This window comes from Diorhabda carinulata, chromosome 10 (genome assembly GCF_026250575.1).
Source record: "Diorhabda carinulata isolate Delta chromosome 10, icDioCari1.1, whole genome shotgun sequence".
Taxonomy (NCBI): Eukaryota; Metazoa; Arthropoda; class Insecta; order Coleoptera; family Chrysomelidae; genus Diorhabda; species Diorhabda carinulata.
Genome location: NC_079469.1, coordinates 7707155 through 7726184, shown reverse-complemented (window position 1 = coordinate 7726184; position 19030 = coordinate 7707155). Strand labels below are relative to the sequence as shown.

The 19030-nt window shown below is 31.3% G+C and overlaps 2 protein-coding genes across 9 annotated transcripts in view; one reads left to right on the top strand and one right to left on the bottom strand.

Annotated features, from left to right (window-relative positions):
• Positions 1–8518, bottom strand: part of LOC130898495 (dmX-like protein 2) — a 29702-nt gene extending 21184 nt beyond the window's left edge. For 4 of the 7 annotated variants that reach the window (XM_057807841.1, XM_057807844.1, XM_057807843.1 and 1 more), the window contains exons 1-9: positions 8272–8510; positions 7896–8093; positions 7760–7795; positions 6623–6863; positions 5860–6006; positions 4921–5041; positions 4616–4798; positions 938–1068; positions 131–308 (exon numbers count right to left, since the gene is read on the bottom strand). In XM_057807841.1, coding sequence (XP_057663824.1) covers positions 131–308; positions 938–1068; positions 4616–4798; positions 4921–5041; positions 5860–6006; positions 6623–6863; positions 7760–7795; positions 7896–8093; positions 8272–8358 — 1322 coding nt within the window. In that variant the 5' untranslated portion in view covers positions 8359–8510. Of the gene's footprint in view, positions 1–130; positions 309–937; positions 1069–4615; positions 4799–4920; positions 5042–5859; positions 6007–6622; positions 6864–7759; positions 7796–7895; positions 8094–8271 lie in introns of all 7 variants that reach the window. The other 3 variants (XM_057807842.1, XM_057807846.1, XM_057807848.1) reach the window with 1 other exon arrangement.
• Positions 8519–9739: 1221 nt separating this feature from the next.
• On the top strand, positions 9740–18792 carry LOC130898493 (uncharacterized). Of its 2 annotated transcripts, XM_057807840.1 has the most exons (7): positions 10197–10411; positions 10491–10553; positions 12322–12967; positions 13046–13371; positions 13785–14214; positions 15409–15693; positions 18393–18792. In XM_057807840.1, exons 1-7 carry the CDS (start codon positions 10352–10354, stop codon positions 18731–18733), a joined length of 2151 nt encoding a protein of 716 aa, XP_057663823.1. In that variant the 5' UTR covers positions 10197–10351; the 3' UTR covers positions 18734–18792. The 2 variants fall into 2 exon arrangements, with proteins under 2 accessions (XP_057663822.1, XP_057663823.1); XM_057807839.1 differs by having other exon boundaries at positions 9740–10411; positions 12322–13371.
• The last annotated feature ends 238 nt before the right edge of the window (positions 18793–19030 follow it).

Genomic DNA, 19030 nt, shown 5'->3' with positions numbered 1-19030 from the left:
AACAAAACAAAGGTAAGTATAAAAAAGATGAAAGATGTGGGTGTAATAAGATAACTATGAATTGAATAAAATTATTAAATTACTAAAAACATTACATGAATATTATGTATCTTATTTAAATAAGTCTTACCTAGCAAACTCTTCCAAAAATAGTTCAGCTTGAAGACTGAATTGCATTTCTTTGTTATCCAACCAATGTAAGACAAATGCAGGTTTGGGATTGCAGTAACTAATGTTTGGTACAAGAGGTATATCGGTTTCAGCATTTACTGAAGCAGCCAAATGGAAATGGAGACCTGGAGTAATGCCTACAACATTGAAAGACAAAGTGGAAGGATTAATAGAAAATCTAAATATAGCAGAGGAAAATTTCAAATAAAATAATCTTCTTATGAGAAGATTTTCCCCTTTTATTATTATCAGCATTTTCTGTAATGAATATTCAATTTTTTCTGAAATTTTTTGAAGTTATAGTGCTTGTATTATCCGATAGGTATTATAAGAAGTATAGGTATTAGAAGAAGTTGTGAAAGATCCAAATAGGGATTTTGATCTACAAATTTCTATAAATCAAAAACCATAACAGTGTACTACAATGTAGAAAAAATGACATAAGTCAATGAATAATGGATTCCTTGATTGCATGAAATTGCAACTACCATGAATTGGGGTAAATAACGTGTGGTTCACCATTAATTATTATGTGGTTATAATTAGAACTTTTTGGAGCCTATTATTAATAAAAGTTTACATATTGATCAATCTAAGAGGTTAGCATCAATTGAAGTTAATAAAAGCCTAACAACAGCTTGAAAGCTTCAATTGAAACTCTATTTATAAAGAAGTAATTATTAAATAAAAAAGATATATTGATAGTAATCTCAAACAACTTTTCACATAGATACATACGCACAAATTCTAGTAAGTCACAACTTACCCGTTCCATGATAACCATAAGAATGGAAATCATGTACACTGTAGGTAGATGGTAAAGTAGGGATTGGTGGTGATGGTCCTCCCAAGCCAATTCCTTGGTGTTTTGCATTACGTCTTATATGGAAGCAGGTCCTGAAAATTTGGAATTTTGAATTAATATAAGCGAAGATAACAAAAACGCAGTGTCAATTGGGCAAGTAATGATTTTGTAAAAAATATAGATTAATTTAAGTTTTAAATTATAAGGATATGAAGAAATAAGCCAAGAATTTGACTTGATAATTAATTCTTATAATTTGGTACTTTTATAATGTCCGAGAAATATACAAAATATATTATCTGTTGTATTGAGATTTGAAAATTTGAAAAATATAAGAAAGTTTGGAGTAAAAACTGAAGTTAAGCTTTAAAACGCCAAATACAAACAGATTCACTGCGATTTATTGAGACAATAATTAAAAATTACCCAATCTAGTATTTTTTCCACTTAAAATAGCTCAAATAAAAAATAATGAAAATATTACATGCTGACACGAAGCATCGCACATAGCATTGTACAAATTCAAAGAAAAAAATGTGATATATGGACAAATAAACAGGGTGTGCAAAAACTATTAGATGTGATTTCATATCCATCTTTTCTAATTTGCCTTTATCAAAAAGTTATATCTAATGAAACCTTTTATATTTGAGGAACAATGGGTAATTTTAGTTAATTTTTTTATTTATAAGCTTCTTAATAAATTTTACAGTAAATTAGAAAACTCTGTTTTTCAAAAAAAATCTTTTTGAATTCTCTGTTATTTCCAGAAAAACCAATTTTAATTTTTTGTATTTTTGGTATTCAATATCATAAAACTAGAAGCATCACCTTCAAATGGGTGATAGCTCTTTACGAGAAAGGCAAATTGAGTGAGATGGAGATAGAATCATAATTAACATCTGGATCTATTGCGTTCCACTTCCTTGCTTTCGATGCAACGTCTTGAGGCATGTCCCAGGGTTGGTCAGTATTTAGGAACGGGTTTTCTTTGGTGATTCCTTCTCTGAATATTATAAGTGATGTTTTCTCTGCCACGTTTTCCAATACTATATGGAGAGGTGGAATCACTTCTAGTGCAGCTGTTGGCATGATTTCATGACCCTGGTTGCACATAAGCAAGTCAGTCTTTGTACCTTCGAGAGATTGTTCCTAATGGTGTTCAGACTAGTTCTAGTACCCCAAACCACTGTCCCATATGTGATGATTGGTTTCACAATTACCATATACATCCAATCTGTAGTTTGCATTTGGCAGAAGAGTTTCTGGACATCCTCTTGTTAAATTACCTAAAAGTTGATATTCCAAATCCTTGCAATAGTTTTATGAATTTTATTCGTCTTGGTCATTTCTAGTTTTTTATTATCATCTAAAAAAATTTGTTTATTTTAAAAGAAAATTATACAACTTCCAAGTTGGTTTTCACGCCGGTGAATACACTACACGTTTATAATGACTTTTAATTATATTGTATTGAATATAAGAGGATGTATTGCAAATAAATTACAATTTCATTTAAAAATGGAATCAAAATACTTCTTGGTAAACATCTAAATCATTAAATTTTTCATCAAACTTGTACAATGCCCTTTAAAAGCGACATATTAATAAGTGTTATTTTCAAACAATACGAATCTTATACGTTTGAAGTTTCTTAACGTTTATATTTAATAGTAATCTGAATAGGCGTCTTAAATTTTCTGTTTGAAATTAACAAAAAGCTCTTAATGATGTAACTACATATTTGATGAGCAAATGATAAAAAAGTGTGTAATATTCAAGGGGGAAAACACTGCAAATATTTTATTCAATAATGAACGATTAATTTGTATACGGTAGACGTGACATGACCGAAAATTTATCGAGGTGACTAGCTCTTGTTGACAGTACACGTGTTTAAGTGATTTCTAGATTAGGCCAAGCGCCAGAGCAAAAAAAGTAGATAGATAACCTTACACTGGAATATAACTCAGAGACCTACATTTTTTGACCAAGTTGTTCGTTACTCTTAGCAGATTTATTTATTGTATGGCTTCACAATCCCGATGGAGTGAGTTAAGTATACCATTGACAATATTTATAGCACTGTGTAAAGAGAAAAAGATATAGTAACTTAATTGTTTATAGTTGATATAAAATGAGAAGGGATGCAATAAAAAGGGATTAATAAAGAATATAGCTGCATAAGAATGTTATTGAATATCTACACAATAAACTTATGTTCAACTCCTTCCTCTTCCGTGATTAATGCCATTGAATTTTCAAGTGAATACATGTATTACCCCCTGAATGTTGTCTGTTAAAAATAAAAAAACTGTAAGCTATATTTTATTGACATCAAGAATAAAAGTCAAAACTATGACTGTGACTTACCCACACCCACATAATGTCCTTGTGTTAATTTTTAAGCAACATAAAAACGGTCTGAAATCATTCAAAAGGTGCGAAATGTTGATGTAACTGTGATAGCTAACGAACAACTAACACAAAAATGATTTAGTGGAAGAAAACAATGAGAGTCCGTTACCTAATATAATCTAACAATTATAACATTTTATAAAAATCAAAATTTCTTTTATTGCAAATAATATTTGTATTTTTTAATTTTTATGTTGTAAAATAAAAATACAATGCGACAACCTGTGTACGATAATTGAAATTGGACTATATGGAACTTATAGAAATGGATAATTTGTTTTAAGACTTAAGCTGATAATAATAACAAACTTGAAAGGCTAGAAAAACTGCAAGAATAAAATATTAAGACAGTATTTGAGAAAAAGTAACAATATCTGAAGATCGTGTTAGTCTACTAACTGAAAACTAGAAAATATATGCAGAAATTGCTGAGAAGAATGACAAAGTAATTAAAGAAGAATCAATAATAGAAAAAATAAACAATAAACAAGTGAAAACAGAATGACAAGAAAAGTAATATAGGTTGGAAACACCATTAAAAAATAAAGGTAACACAAAGAAGTGGATAAATTGAATTAACGAACTGGGGACAACAAAGGACAAACCTAAGAGAAATTGAGGAAGGTAACAAAAAATCAATACAGTAGATTAAATAGATCAGAACTATATTCTGACATATGACTTATCAACTCCGTTATCAATAGCTGGAGAAAAAAAAGTTTAGTTCCAAATGTTTTATTTCAAATGTATTTCTAGCTAATGTTAACTGTACAAGGTGTTCCATTTCTTTCTGATTCTTCCATCCATCCATACAAATACGACTGTAGATATCACATATCATTTTTGAATGTTATTGGGATATAAAATATAAGAAAAATTATACATAGAGAATTATTATTTCAATAATAAGATTCCAAATTCCAATTGAGGTGTATTGCAGAGAAAAGACATAAAAACTATTATCATTACACCATATTATTTCTCTTACGATCCATTAGAATCGTACACAAATTACTCTATTATCAAAGAAAATTAATTCTAACTTAAATCTAAATGTTAAAAAATAAATTTAATCACTACTAAGTGTCATTCTTCAATCTTAATAAACCAATCTAAAAAAGTACGATGATTGTTAACAAACATGCAAGTGAATATATTTCCAAAAAAACGAACTAGCAATGTTTGACTCTCACTTAATATTGACAGTGTTGATAAACTTACTTCATATGTTTCAAACGTTGCATGAAACGATGTTTGTGCCTGTGCGTTCTAAATTTTGGATGATGTGCTTGTGGATCAAGTTGAGACAAATTAACTAAACCATCTTCTGGTAATACTGTTTCAACCCACAGACGACAAATATTATCCTTACATGAAGTGACTAGCATGTTCGATACTGAGCCCCTAAAATAATAATAATTAATGTATCTGTAAGCTTTAATTATGTCTAATAAAGTTGATAATTGAAAAAAATAAAGTGATAATGTTTCATATTAAATATTTGATGAATTATAATCAATACTTACTTCGGCATGTATTTACTAGTTGTTCTCCAAGAAATATGAGTCACAGCCCTTGGATGAGCAATGTAGACAAAACTGTAGTCCAATTCTAAATGCCCCTCAATACTTTTCGAAGTAAACAAAACTGAGAAAAAAAACTTATTTTATACCTATATGTAATTGAAATTAACACATTTAACACTTTTTTATATTTTGTGATCCCCTTTTAAATGACATATATGTTTGGAAAATATCCAATATGTCTTACAGCAATGTAGGAGAATATTTACACTATAAGAAACAAGGTTGAGTCTGGAAGTTTCATTCTATAAGATACTTTGGCCATGTCAAAACTTAATACCAATTAAATGTATGGGATAACATTTGAAGAACCCACAATTTAATAAGTAATCACAAAATGAGTTTTAAAAATATTAAAGTCCAGCTGCAGTCTCTAAAATCTTTGGAACAGATTGAATATATTTTTAAGATTTATCAAATTTATACAATATATTACTGAAAATACAGGGTTACATTATTCAAAATCGCTTTTACTTTGAAACAATTTCATCTTGGTCTGTCTGATCTCATATTTTTGCCAGCCTTAATGAAAGCTCATCCATGCTTCTAAAGGGTTGCAGAGTCTGTATCCCTGCAACTGATATCATGCTACAAGTGCTCAACAGCGTTAAGAACAGGACTTCTTGCAGACCAAATTAGAGCTGCAATTGTCTACTGCTCAAATTTCGTAAAAATTTGTCTCCTATAAAAGGTGCATATGGGATAAAGAAAATATTTAGTCAGAGGTAAATAAAGAACAGGAGAATTATTAAATAGCCAAAAGATTTACACCAGATACCAGTATAATAATATAATAGAGAATTGATATGTTTATCATATATTAAAAGATTATTCCTGCTACATCCTGTGAAACTAATCACAATAAACATTTTTGCAGCTTACCATGTCGATTTTCATACCATATTTTAACCAATCTATCATTTTCACCACAAGTTGCGAAAAGGGTTCCATCTGGACTGAAGGCTAGATGTTGAACTGGGATAGCAGTATTTGCTTTCCAAACACATTGCCACGAAGTTTGTTCTTGTTCTAAAAAATATACTTTCATTTATTCTTTTTAGATCAATTCACATTATAATCACACACATACTTATTTGCTACACAATACTTGATTGAAATGTATCTATACTAGTTTAAGATTAGAATTATTATTATCATCCTTCACTGAAGGAATTGATTTTCGGAATAATTTTTTATTAAGGAAAGTTTGAGCATAACAGTAATTCTTTTCCTTTTTCAACAAATCAGTTAGAAATATGACTACTGGAAGATCTTCTAGAACCTATACAATGCTGCAAGATTTGAGCATATCCTGTCATCAGATATTTTATTCTAGTTTTTAAAAGTGTAGAAACATAGGGAAAGCTATATAAAATGTGTGTTATAATATAGTATTAATAATGAAAATAGCACGATTATGTCATTTAACAATTTTCTTTGGGTGAAATATATCAAACCCCCAAGAGAATTTGATGCCATAAAAATTTCATTGACTTAAACTGATATTTTGTAAGCAACTACCTGATGGACGCATACTTTGCAAAAATTAAAAAAAATACTCGAAAATTGTGAAAGTTCATCAAATAATTGCAACTTCCTCAAAGTGATTCTTTAATATTTCAAACAAAAAAGCCTAAGATCACACCTTGAGGTTTTTCATGTTCCTCATGGGTATCTTCATCGCCTCCATCATGATGTCCTCCGCCTAGAGTAAAAGTAACAGCAGTTTTTTGTTTGGGATCGTCATCTGTTTGAGATTTAAGATGCCATAATTGAACGTGAGCACCTGCTGTTAACAGTCGGGTACCTTCTAAATTCCAGCTTAATGCACGGACAGGAGAATCTGTTTTCAAAGTACCTGTTTGTACCCATCTATAATCCAAGCCCTAATAAAAATATAAAAACTAGGTGATTCCTAATTCAATTGCCATCATTTGATTATGTAGAAAACATACAATCTTCTTTATTTCTTTTTAAAAAGTGTGTCAAGACATTTGTGTTATAGTCAACTTATCAAAATAAAAGATTAATTGAATATATTTGTGTGCATAATTAAATGGGAATATTTGTTAATAAATTTTAAGTGTGTAATAGTAGTAGACTGACAAGTATAAGGTACTAAGAGTAGACAATCTTAACAAATATCGACAACTTTGGAGGTTAGTAGCCTTTTGTAAGAATTTGTGGTGTTAAATATGCTGTTAGTATTGAAATCATTGCTGTGTATTGAATGAATACCTCATGTTATTAAAACTATCCCTGTGTATCATAATATGTTTATTATTATGATTTTCAACTTCAAGCTTTCACAAGGTATTTAACACCAGAGTAAATGAGATTTGATTTCCGTATTTTTAATACATGTTATAGATTTACCAGGTAATTTTAAATCTATAAGGAATAGAGCTTTAAACCAGTTACAGTCATTGTGTGATCATATTACTTTCTTTATTATTCTTATTACAAATCATATTATTTGTTGTACAAAAAATCTTAAACTTAATGAACATGCTATGACTTATTGCTGTCCTATGAATAAGACTAGTCACTTACTCATTGATTTTGCACTTATATGAGATGTGTATTTGTTTAAATTAAAATGGCGATGTTAGTAAAAACACCTAAAGCTTTCTCATGCAATTATCAAAATGTGAAATTGAAGTTATGATAAATTTCAAATGGTCAAATCAAAGTGAAATTATATAAATCGCCGAACCATTGTTTTCAAGCTTAAAATTTTATCATCAAACAAATTGAGCACACATTATTTTAGTTTGTATACCTTAATTTTTGAAGGTTTCTTTATAATATGTTGTCGCTAAAATAAAACATTGCGGTCATTGTACTACTAAATTCTAACAATTAAATCTGTAAATGTAAAGGATTATACTGAATATTGAAGTTTAAAATAAACTTACATGTGCAGAAGTATTATGAATTAGAGGAGTAGGTTCATATATGCACACAACATCATCATAAGATGCAGCTATTTTTCCTGTATCACTAGAACAATCTACAGATGTTATTCTTATGTAGTCATGTATTGCTCCAGGAATTATTTGAACCCTCTCAAATGTAGATGCGAGAATGACAATATTACAGCCAGCTGCATATGCCTAAAATTGATGCAAATTACAAATATCTCCGAATAGTACTAGTAATATGAACAATTTAATTTAATATATATTAATAAAAAGCAGGGTAATAAACTGTGAGATTTTTAATTGAAACATTTGTTGTATTAAGCAAATTATTTTTAATTTTAGTATTAAAATATATAATTATTTGACTCACTGTAAAGGGTACACCTTCAACTGATCCAACAGCAAAACATTTATCGCCTGCATTGCAAGCTCCACTTACAATCTGATGTAAATTCATTATTGTTTAGGAATATTTTATATATATTCACACATTTTTAAAGTTCTTTTTCCTTTTAAATCCGACGTAATATTTTTAAAGGGCAATCAATTTATTGATAATATATAAAAATTGTGTCAGTAGTCAATGTCAGCTGATTTTGACGGCGTGACAGTCGTGCCAACTAATCTTAGATAAGAGAAGATGAAATAATCATAGCACAAACCATATATTGTACTATTAGGGAATGATCTGATTCATTTCATACTGAGCTGATAATTATCAACTCACCTGTTCTTACTTAGATATGGTGGGTTAAATGGAATAACTGAGACATTCATTCTAAACCAAAATACACTTGTCAATACAAAAGTAAAATAAAAATAAATTCGTAAATCTCAACCACGATGTTAATCATTAGGCACTGATAAAAAAACAAGAAGATATACCCTCATAGTTTTCAATAATTCCTCAAATAACTGGACTGAGTTATTTGCTAAAATACAAGTTGGTAATGCATCGGTAAGGGGGAGGTAAATATCTCAATTCATCTAATTTGAATAAAATTAAATAAGACGTAGAATTGTATAAGCTACATTTAAATGAGTTTAAATGATCTGAGATTTCATACAAAAGGGACGCAAGGAGAAGGTTGATGCGTTCAAATCATATGTTTTGGGGGTACCTCAATCGGAATGGAAAAGATGCTTCGACAAATGGTTCATACGCATGCAAAAGTGTATTGATCTAAATTGAAGATATTTTGAAAAACAATAAAGCCATATCTAATTATAAATATTTGTTTTTATTACATTATTACACTCTTTCAGTTTTTTTTTCGGCTGTATAATGACTCTAATCCTTATGAATTACCTATGAATTTTCTTCCAGAAACTTTTTTTGGTTAACACGGTCAGCGCCCCGGTTTCTAAGAAAGTCTTCTCAACAACAAAGTTTCTTCATAATTTGCTACACCATATCGAAATGTCTGACAAACTGAGATATTATTTCGATTAGCCAAAGATAACCTGAAATAAAACCAAAAAAACTGCTTGGTTCACATTTTTGGGATAGGCCTAGGGTCAAAGCAATTGGTAGTGCGGGATCTCTGGTACTTTACTACACAATACAGAATAAGTCTACTTACGATTAAGAATAAATAGGCGAGTGTGCGAGTGTAACCAAACTTCAAGTAGTTACATAATGTAAAATTGTCTTGATAAGCCTAATTAAAAAAAATGTTTAAATACATATATGTAACAAAGTGTTGAGTTATGAAAATTATTTCTCCATTATTAAAAATGAAATTGAAATGTTTCCTTTTTCCCTCGACTATCTTGAACTAATAATTGGTTTTTGTTTCGTTGAGAGTACTGCATTTATATTTGTGCGCATGTGTATCGTGTGGAGAGCGCATGATTTCTTGCATGTGTGGAAGAGCTCATGAGGACGACGTGTTCCTTGATAGGTTCAGTTCTATGTAACATGTTCTATTGTAAAGGTGTTTCTTTTATTATTCTTATTAACAGACAATAAAGCCTTTCTTATAACGAGTGATTTGTTTGATTAACCACGTACCTTAACATGTTTTATCTAAAAGACGTTCTTCAAAACGTGAAGATCACAAAAGTTAAAAATTAGATGATTATATTTCAAAAGTGTTCAATATTTTATATGCATGATTACATATAAAACGTATGTTTGAATACAAAGTAATCCACTTTTCGTAATATTTGTGCGGGGGTTTTCTTATTGGGATTGAGTTAGTTGGCATTGATTAATCATTATGATAAAAAAATTGCATGAATATATCGCGAGGAAGTTCCAGTTAATGATACTGTATGCGGTTTCCTCTATAATTCAGATAAAATTATTCATTTACACTGTTTCATCACATATGATTATTCTTATTATGCGAATAATTGTATCTAAAAGCGTTTTTGTTTTGTGTTTGTTTAGTAGATAATATTGTGTATACTTAGAACTAGTCCAACCACACTATTAGCAATTGAGGATGAACTTAAACAAAATAAGAATTTTGAGCGAGGAACAATTAATAAAAGCTATAAGAGAAGTAAGTTTTGAATTTATATTATTGTTGAATATAAAAGTTAGCAAAAAATCCATTTTACATCTTGAATTTTCAATTTTAGAATGGGTATGAAGGAATTGCTAATATTTTAGAAAATAAAGGACTTAACGGACACTCATTTTTGGTAAGTAAAGATATTTAAAAAATGTAAAGAAGGAAAAAAATGAAACGCAATTTTCTTTAACTATAATTTTCGTTCTGATAAAAAAAACTAAGATCTTCACAAGCAAGGATATTTTACAGTGTTAACAGCTTGCAGGTGATGAGTTGAGCCCGTTTTCATTCCTAAAATATATATTACGAATAAATAACACCAAAAACATTTTTATGAATCAGACAGTAATAAAATAATGTAGCATTCGTGATCCATAGGCGTATCACTTCTTTTAGTAGACAGTTGAAATATTTAATAAAGTTATAACTCTAATATTTTCGTATGATATAACATTTGTACAAATACAGAGTGAGTTTTATATATGGAACGCCTCAATTTTTGTGCTCAAGGGTTTGTGTCTTGTTAGAAGTAGATAGTAGAATTTTTGAAAATATACAGTAAAGGCGATTACAGCAGATGCTCAAAATGTTATCCATTTACTTCAATACAACAATCAATGCGATTTTTGAAACTTTGCAATACATTTTGCAACATCCCTGACTGCTCAATTCTTCTGTGGTAATCATATCTTTTAATTCCTGAATATTGGCAGGTTCTGTTTTATAAGCGATGTTTTTTAATTGACCCCACAGGAAATAGTCTAAAGGATTAATGTCGGGTGATCGCGGGGCCCATTCGATAAAACCACACCTTTCACCTTCCAATTTGGATTTGGAAATATCCGAGCCAACTCAGGTATAATACTATTTTCCAATAATTCTAAATACGCCGGACCATTTAGTTGCTCTCAATGAAAAAGGGACCAATTATTTTGTCGCCTATTATTCCAGCCCATACATTCAGTTTTTCGGGATATTGGGAGTGGGATTCACGCTTCCAACGAGGATTGTTACGTGACCAGTATCTACAATCATGCCGATTTACGTTTCCATTAATGCAAAAAGTGGCGTCATCGTCATCTGACAACTATTGATCCAACTTTACCTTGTATGGAGGGAATTTATTATCACGAGAAATTTTTATTACAGATGTTTGTGAATTATCGAATTCCTTGGATATTTGGACATATAACAGGACACAAACATCTAAAGATTTGTTTTCAGTTGATGCAGTTTTTCTGCAATAGTACACATAAACATAGACAAAATTATTATTGATAAAAATTGAGATAATTGATTCGAATTTTTGTTTATTTTCTGCTAATCCAGCAATAAATAGATTCTTCATTCCATTGTTTTTACAATTTTTTATAAATGTTTCTATTCACTACTGGAAATTTTGGAGCTCATATAAGATTATTCATTACAAATAATGATAAAAGAGCTAAATACGAGGGTTGATGAAAAATACTATGAATTAATTTATTTAGAAAGTCAATTGTGTGATAGCAGTTTTTAAGTCCTCTTAAGCTCTCTTAAGCTCTCGAATAGTCAATCGCTTGTTTACAAAAGTTTTCCAACTTTTTAAACATTTATACCTGTTTTCGAGGTCGAAATTGCTTATACTACTTATAAACAGTCTCCAGGCTAACTATTTCATCACCATAGACAAATTTTAACATTTCTTGAGCTTCTTAGATGTTTTTTCTAACTTGTATTAATACTAAACGCTGTTTGAAGAGACTGTAGTAATAGTGGTTTAAAATTTGTCTCTTGTTAATTATCCATACTTTTTTATCAGACATCTTACAACAATTTTGCAAATCGAGGGTTTGAAATTAAAATAACAGAAAATGACCCATGAAGATTTTAATTTTATTGAATTTTTTTTATTTTAGGAGTGTAATGAATTACAAACTATCAGCTGGGGGTTATCTCGGTTTCAAAAAAAGAGTATTCTCAATTTCATAAATGAAGTGAAATCAAATCCAGCTATTCTAGTGAAATCAGAATATACAATACGCCAAATTAAACCCAAGCCTTCCCTTCCTTCTACACCCAAGCCTTCCCTTCCTTCTACACCCAAGCCTTCCCTTCCTTCTACACACAAACCTACTCTTAGATCAACACAACAAAAAAATGTGAACCTAACCTTAAAACCTAACTTGATCCCTAGTAAATCATCGGTTACTAAAAGACCACAAAATAATGCTGATTTGCCGGTGTCACAATATAAGGTTTCTATTAATAATGTTGATAGTAACGAAGTTAGAAGAAAAATTAGCTCATTCTCATCGACCCAATCACCTGGTGCCCAATTCAATGATATTAATCCAAACTTTCAACACCCATCACCATCTGAACAAAATCAACCATTTGAACGTATGAGAAAAACTGCAAGATCTCATCCAATCGAACCTGAAGCTTCTGAAAATAACGAAACATCCAAAATTAATAAACCATTTCTACCAGAACCATCTTCTACGGCAAGACCACCTTGCCCTCTGCCAACAAAGAAATTTGAAGAAAAATCAATATCAGATGGTGAATATCTCACACCTACAGATCTAGACATTGGTTACAGTCCCACTGGAAATGAAAACTCTCCCAAATCATTTTTAGGATCAACATTCTTACATAAAAATAAATTCCGGGGAGACACGGATCCTGATGATGAACCAGACGCTATATATGAATGTCCTCCGAATGAACAGGCTTCGACATGTTTTAAACATCCAATACTACCATCAGTAGAATCAAATAAGTCTCCAAATATTAGTAAAAGACCTTTGCCCAATTATGGAATAGAAGCTCAGAAAATCAGCCCAATTAATGTAAAGGTTGCAGTAGAAACCGTTAATCATGATGATGATGATGATGAAGACCAGCCGAATATTTATGATCAAGTAGAGGATCAAAATGCAACTAATAATAATCCAACACATATGGTACGAATATTCTCTACTCAATAAAAAAAAAATAAATAAATAAATAAAATTCGTGTGTAATGCAACGTTCTGTTCTTAACCACGTATGTTTAGAATTGGATTCAAGATACGAGAGAATTCCTTAACATTTTATAACATTGTTCTTCCGCTCATGAATACGTTCCACGTTTGTAGTTAAAGGGTAAATATATGGTTGACTTCTAGAAATAATATTTCAAAACATTTTGATTGTGATTTTTTCAATAAAATACACTTTTTGGTTATTAGTTTCTCCACCTTTGTGCTTAAAGAGGTAATAGTCGCGATGTCAAAGTGTGAATCAATAGAACCTTGCATTGCATTGGTGCTTTTAATTCAATTTATTTACTTAAAAATAATCATCAAACAATAAACAATGAAAACTAATGTTTTAGAACTCCCTGGCAAATATAAAAAACGAACAGTCATCAAATATTATACAAAGGAAATATACCTCTGATGTGAATGTGGAAAGAGACAAACGTCCACTTAATTTCTTTGGAAGCTTGGGAAATATCGGCAAATATATAGTGGATCGATACAAATCGACAAGAGATACTTCAAACTATGAAAATCATACTTTTGAAACAGAACATACATCTCATTCAATGAATAGTTATTCTTATAAAGATCGTCCTCTACCGGAAATACCAAATACTGAAGATTTTAATCAAATTAAGGAAAGTGAAAGTGTTAAAAATGCTGATGTTACGAGAAACTTACCTAGAGAACCATTGCTTCATATACAAGATAACGATGCAGAAGAGGAGGGAGATGATATGGTTTATGAAAATCTTAAGGAAAAAACAAGGAAAATTTGTTCATGTAAAGTATACTTATTTGAAACTTACTCAATTCTTTGAATGATTTTATCTACTAGTACACACTAATTTACATATTAATTGTGTAATTTTTTCTTGTATTCACCGTGCATGTAACAACTGTAGTTATTAGTGCCAGTAACAATAAATAATATACTGGGTATTTCGGGACTTGATGCAAAAAAATTATGATAATTTTACTCAGAATGTTTGTTTATGATGAACGGTTTCCTTGGCATGTACAACGATCTAAAAATCTAACTACATATTTTCTAAACCATGAATTTTATCGAGTAGAGAAGTTTTAGTTAAAAAATCGATTAAAAAATTCATTTTTGCCATCTTTACATCATAACTTTAAAGGCCTATAATTCAGAAACGAGAGATCGTATGAGAAATTTGTTTTATCACAGCAATATTTTCATATCATCAAGTCCCTGTATATATAATTCTTATAAAATATATTAGGTTAATACAATTTATTTCAGTATATTGACTAGATAAATATTTTGGAATCAAGCTTTTTTTCTTCTAGGAACTAAATCACTTTATTCAATTGGTATGCTGAATTTAAGTGCGATTTTATACTAATAGACGAAGAGTTATTCGACGTTCCTGGAAATTTCTTTCATATCCGACCAGCGCTGACTTTAAGAACTGCCGTTTGGTGATGAAGTTTGTTCTTCCGGTTTACAAACTGAAGCCGCGCGCACCTGAACGACCACATTTTTTGTAGCTAGCTTTGGTGCTATAAGGCCATAACGTCTCGTGGCATAGTTTGGACACTTAGACAGAATATGTTTTACCGTAAGCTTCGTATGATAATGTTTTGGAGGAGGAGCTGCTGACATTGTCAAATATAATGTCAATGTCAAACATAAGAAAGCAGCTAATATACTTCAAAATGGCGACCAAACTTAGTGAATGTATTGACTATTGATTATTGAATGAGCCGAAGTAACTTGATTCCAAATATTTGGTCTGGTATTACGATTTAGATTTTTCTTGCAAGCTTTTACGTCTCCATATATTTGGAGGTTAGTCATGGAGTTGAGAAAGCTGGCTTCTTTTCCGAAGCAATCGGCTTTTTCGTTACCTATAATACCAAAGTGAGCCCATTAATAGTTTTTGGAATATTTTAACATCCCAGCAGTTCATTTTCTATTATACTATATTTGATACGTTTTTGGTATTTTAGATGAACCTGATCTTTATGAAAACAACGAAACTGTACGTTGCTCTAGAGACAAATCGCCTTTACCGAAGCACCAATTTTTGAGAGATTCATTAGCTCATAAACTTTCCAAAGCACTTAAAATGAGAAATTTGACAATGAAAACCGAGAGTTTGTCTAATCCTGAACCTTCTGATGAAGAAGAGCAGTGGACATACGACAATATTGATGAAACTGATCAGCCAGAAGCAGACGAACCTATCAAGGAAGACACAGACGAAGAACAAGAGGAATATATTGACTCAATATGTGAGTTTATTTTTTCATAATTCATTTGTTAGTAGTAATTTGGGAATGTAGAGTAGTAACGACATCTATTTGTATCAATTTTCAAAGATTTGAATAGTATGACCGTTCAGAATTCAAACACTAATGAATGAGAGAGCTGGGCCGCACTATACAACATCGAAACTTGTCAGTGATTTACGCATCTCTTCATTATAGTGATAATTGGACGAGAAAATCAATTAATTCAATATTCGTCGTGGCATTTGCTAAAGAAGCAGTTGTTTTTTGCTTCCGTAGAGCGCTTCCAGAGCGCTTGTACAACCATCACTGAATGTACTTAAACCATAGATTATACTTTGTGTAGATGCTTCGGCAGATGTTAAAACGAATGATATTTTAGTTTGGATAGAAGATTCACTCCTTGAACATACTCGTAAAGTCATCTTTATCCACACTATCTGACAACGTTAGACTTTTTTGATTAGCGCCAAACGTATTTATAATAATATTTGTATGGAATTTATGAATGGTCATCTCAAAAAAAAACAGACAAACAGGTAAAAACATAAGAAAAACCGACTGGGTAAAATTCAGAAGGTTAACAAGACAGATGTTAGGACCGATTACAGAAATTCAGTCATAAAACGCTAGAGGAACAGGTCTGTTTCTTCGAAGAAGTACTATCAGAAACGATCAAGAGCAAAGTAATACGATGATTGTAGCAAACAAATACGGCAAATGCAAAAATATAGGTGACGACGATCTAAAAAATTTGATTAAGGAAAAAATCGAATAGCTAGAAGAGTCTAAAGGACACAAAGCCCTGAAGAAAAGAGGAGAATCAGGGATATTAAGAAGGAAATTGAGGAGCAATTACGGGAACACAGGGCAAGGAAAGGAACAAGAAGGATAAAGGAATTGAATCCGCAAAAACTCGGCATATGGAAATATATCGGAAGTCCTCAGGGAAGAAAGGAAGCCAATTCCACCAATACATCAACGATTACCTAGCCGAGGAGGATCAAGAAATCCTAGGATTTGTAACACCGATGAAAATAGAAGAGCACTAAGAAACATGCTGAAAAAGGTAGAATATCTTTTGAACATAATAAGCGGCATGTTATGGACCAAGCACTTCCCATCGAGATGGAAACAAGCAGATATCATCATGCTGAGAAAAACCGGAAAAAATCTCACTTTTCCGCAAAACTGCGGATCAATAAGTTTGCTACATGCCATGAGTAAAATCGCAGAGAGAGTGAGCAGAAGAGTTCGGCTTAGAGAGAAACCACAGCACGGAATAGCAAATCTTGAGTCTAGTAGAATATACTATTCAAGGAAAGAATCCACAGCGGTAATCTTCCTAGACATAAGCAAAGCTTTCGATCGAGTGGCTTGCTTTACAAGATAAAAGAGGCAGGATACACTGAGTCGCTCATAAAACTTCTGAGCACTTCCTCAAAGACAGAAAGTTTCAGGTTAAGGTTGCAAACGAGAGAGCGGAAGTCGGAAAGCAGCTACCGGGAGTACCGCAAGGAGGGAAGTGAAGGTGAAAAACATCAGGAAAAGACGCCAAAACGCTGCAAACGAGATAGACGAATGGTGCAAAACGTGGAAAATAGAAATAAAATGCGAGAAAAGACATGCCAGTGGCCAAATACCTAGGCGTTACGTTGGATCAAGATCTTACTTTCGACGAACATGTGAACAAACACTATTGACAAAGTGAGACAATCGAGAGCAAGACTCTGGGAATTAATCGGTATAAAAAGCAAGCTAAAGACGGAAACAAAACTCAGCTTTATTAAGAGTAAAATAGCAAATCGAACAGGATAAAACATAACACTGAGACAAGCATTGAATGTCCAAAAGACAATAAGTAACTATACGAAGAAACGGGACCGCAAAAGTATTGGCAACACAAAACCTCACAAAAAAAACAATAAATAATACAAAAAAGACACAAATATAAATAATAAAAAGAAACAAATACATTTTCTTCCAAGATCCTAGATCTTCCGAATTAACCCCCAAGAGGACACCCTTGGTAAGTCTGTAGGTACTTCATAAGCAAGTGCCGAGTTGTAGGCTAGCTTTTAAGGAAAAGAGAAGAAGGAGTCTACGGCGGAAACTTCGACGCGAACGAGGATGAGGACCTGTCAAAATGACAGAAGGTGGTGGAATGTCCTTTGTATCCATCTGCGGGGATTTATCCGGGGTAGATGCTTAGAGGGACGAGCTTTCTTACTAAAATTGCAGCTAATTTGGGAGAAAGGTAAACGCTAATTTTGAGGAGAAACTATTATTTGAAAGGGTAAAAAGGTTTGCTGAATTAAGTGTATCGTTAGAGCTACTATTTTAAAAAATAAAGAGGATGATGTATTGTTAAAACAAGCATTTCGATGTATCTCTTTAATTTCTTCAATTTCTCATTTCCTAGACCTTTTGATATATTAATAATGCATCTAAATGTTTTTGATTTTAGGTCTCTTCTAAGAGATATTTATTATAACTAAGAAGGTTAAAAAATAGCTCAATGAGTTTAATTTAACATTAAATATTCGAAGGAGTGATTATTACCTTTAAGAGATTGAAAAAGCTACAAAATAACTTGTTTCGTGTATGATGAATTGACTAAAATTATTTTTATTAAGCTACAAAATCAGGCATATTGTCAATTAGTTATTTTTCCATTTTTCTGAAGTATTTTTTGTTTTTAGTTGACATCAATAACGAACCGTTCTTCAGAAATATCGATCGAAAGGGTGCCAAAAGACTTTTGGCGAATTTAACAGACGGAGCTTTCTTATTTCGTCCTAGTGAAAAGTATTTCTTAGTGTTAACTATCAAATTCAACGGAAAATTCCATAATTTAGGTATTGAACGAACAGTTGATAATAAAATTCGTCTTAATGCTGATATGAAAAGCATTTCACCAGAATTTGGCACGATGAGGGCTTTTGTTGATTATTTCACAAAAGAACCAGTTACCTTTAAAGAAAACAATGGTAATTTGGTGGAAATTTTTTTGAATCCCGTTCTTCCTGTAGATATATTTTGAATATCCAAAATTTTATTTATAATGGATATTTGATATTGAAATAAAGGTGTGCAATTATGGTCTTTTGTTTTAATGAATATAACCTAACAAATCAACTGTGGTATCTATTGTTTATTCCAGATGGTAATTATATTAACAAATAAAACGGCAGGAGTGGTCCCTTAACGCTATGGAGCAGACAATCAATAGAGACGGGGTTTAGATAGAGGTTTATCACAATTCAGAGTAATAAATTCAACATTGGGTCGATATGTCTAGAAAAGACGAAAAAACGCAGCCTTGAAAGTGGATAAGAAA

Bases quoted from the DNA above. Each gene is read 5' to 3' on its own strand.
- LOC130898493 (XM_057807839.1), top strand. From the start codon at position 10,352: ATGAACTTAAACAAAATAAGAATTTTGAGCGAGGAACAATTAATAAAA. The intron at 10,412-10,490 runs GTAAGTTTTGAA...TTTCAATTTTAG, and splicing joins TAATAAAAGCTATAAGAGAA to AATGGGTATGAAGGAATTGC. The intron at 10,554-12,321 runs GTAAGTAAAGAT...TTTTTATTTTAG, and splicing joins TTAACGGACACTCATTTTTG to GAGTGTAATGAATTACAAAC.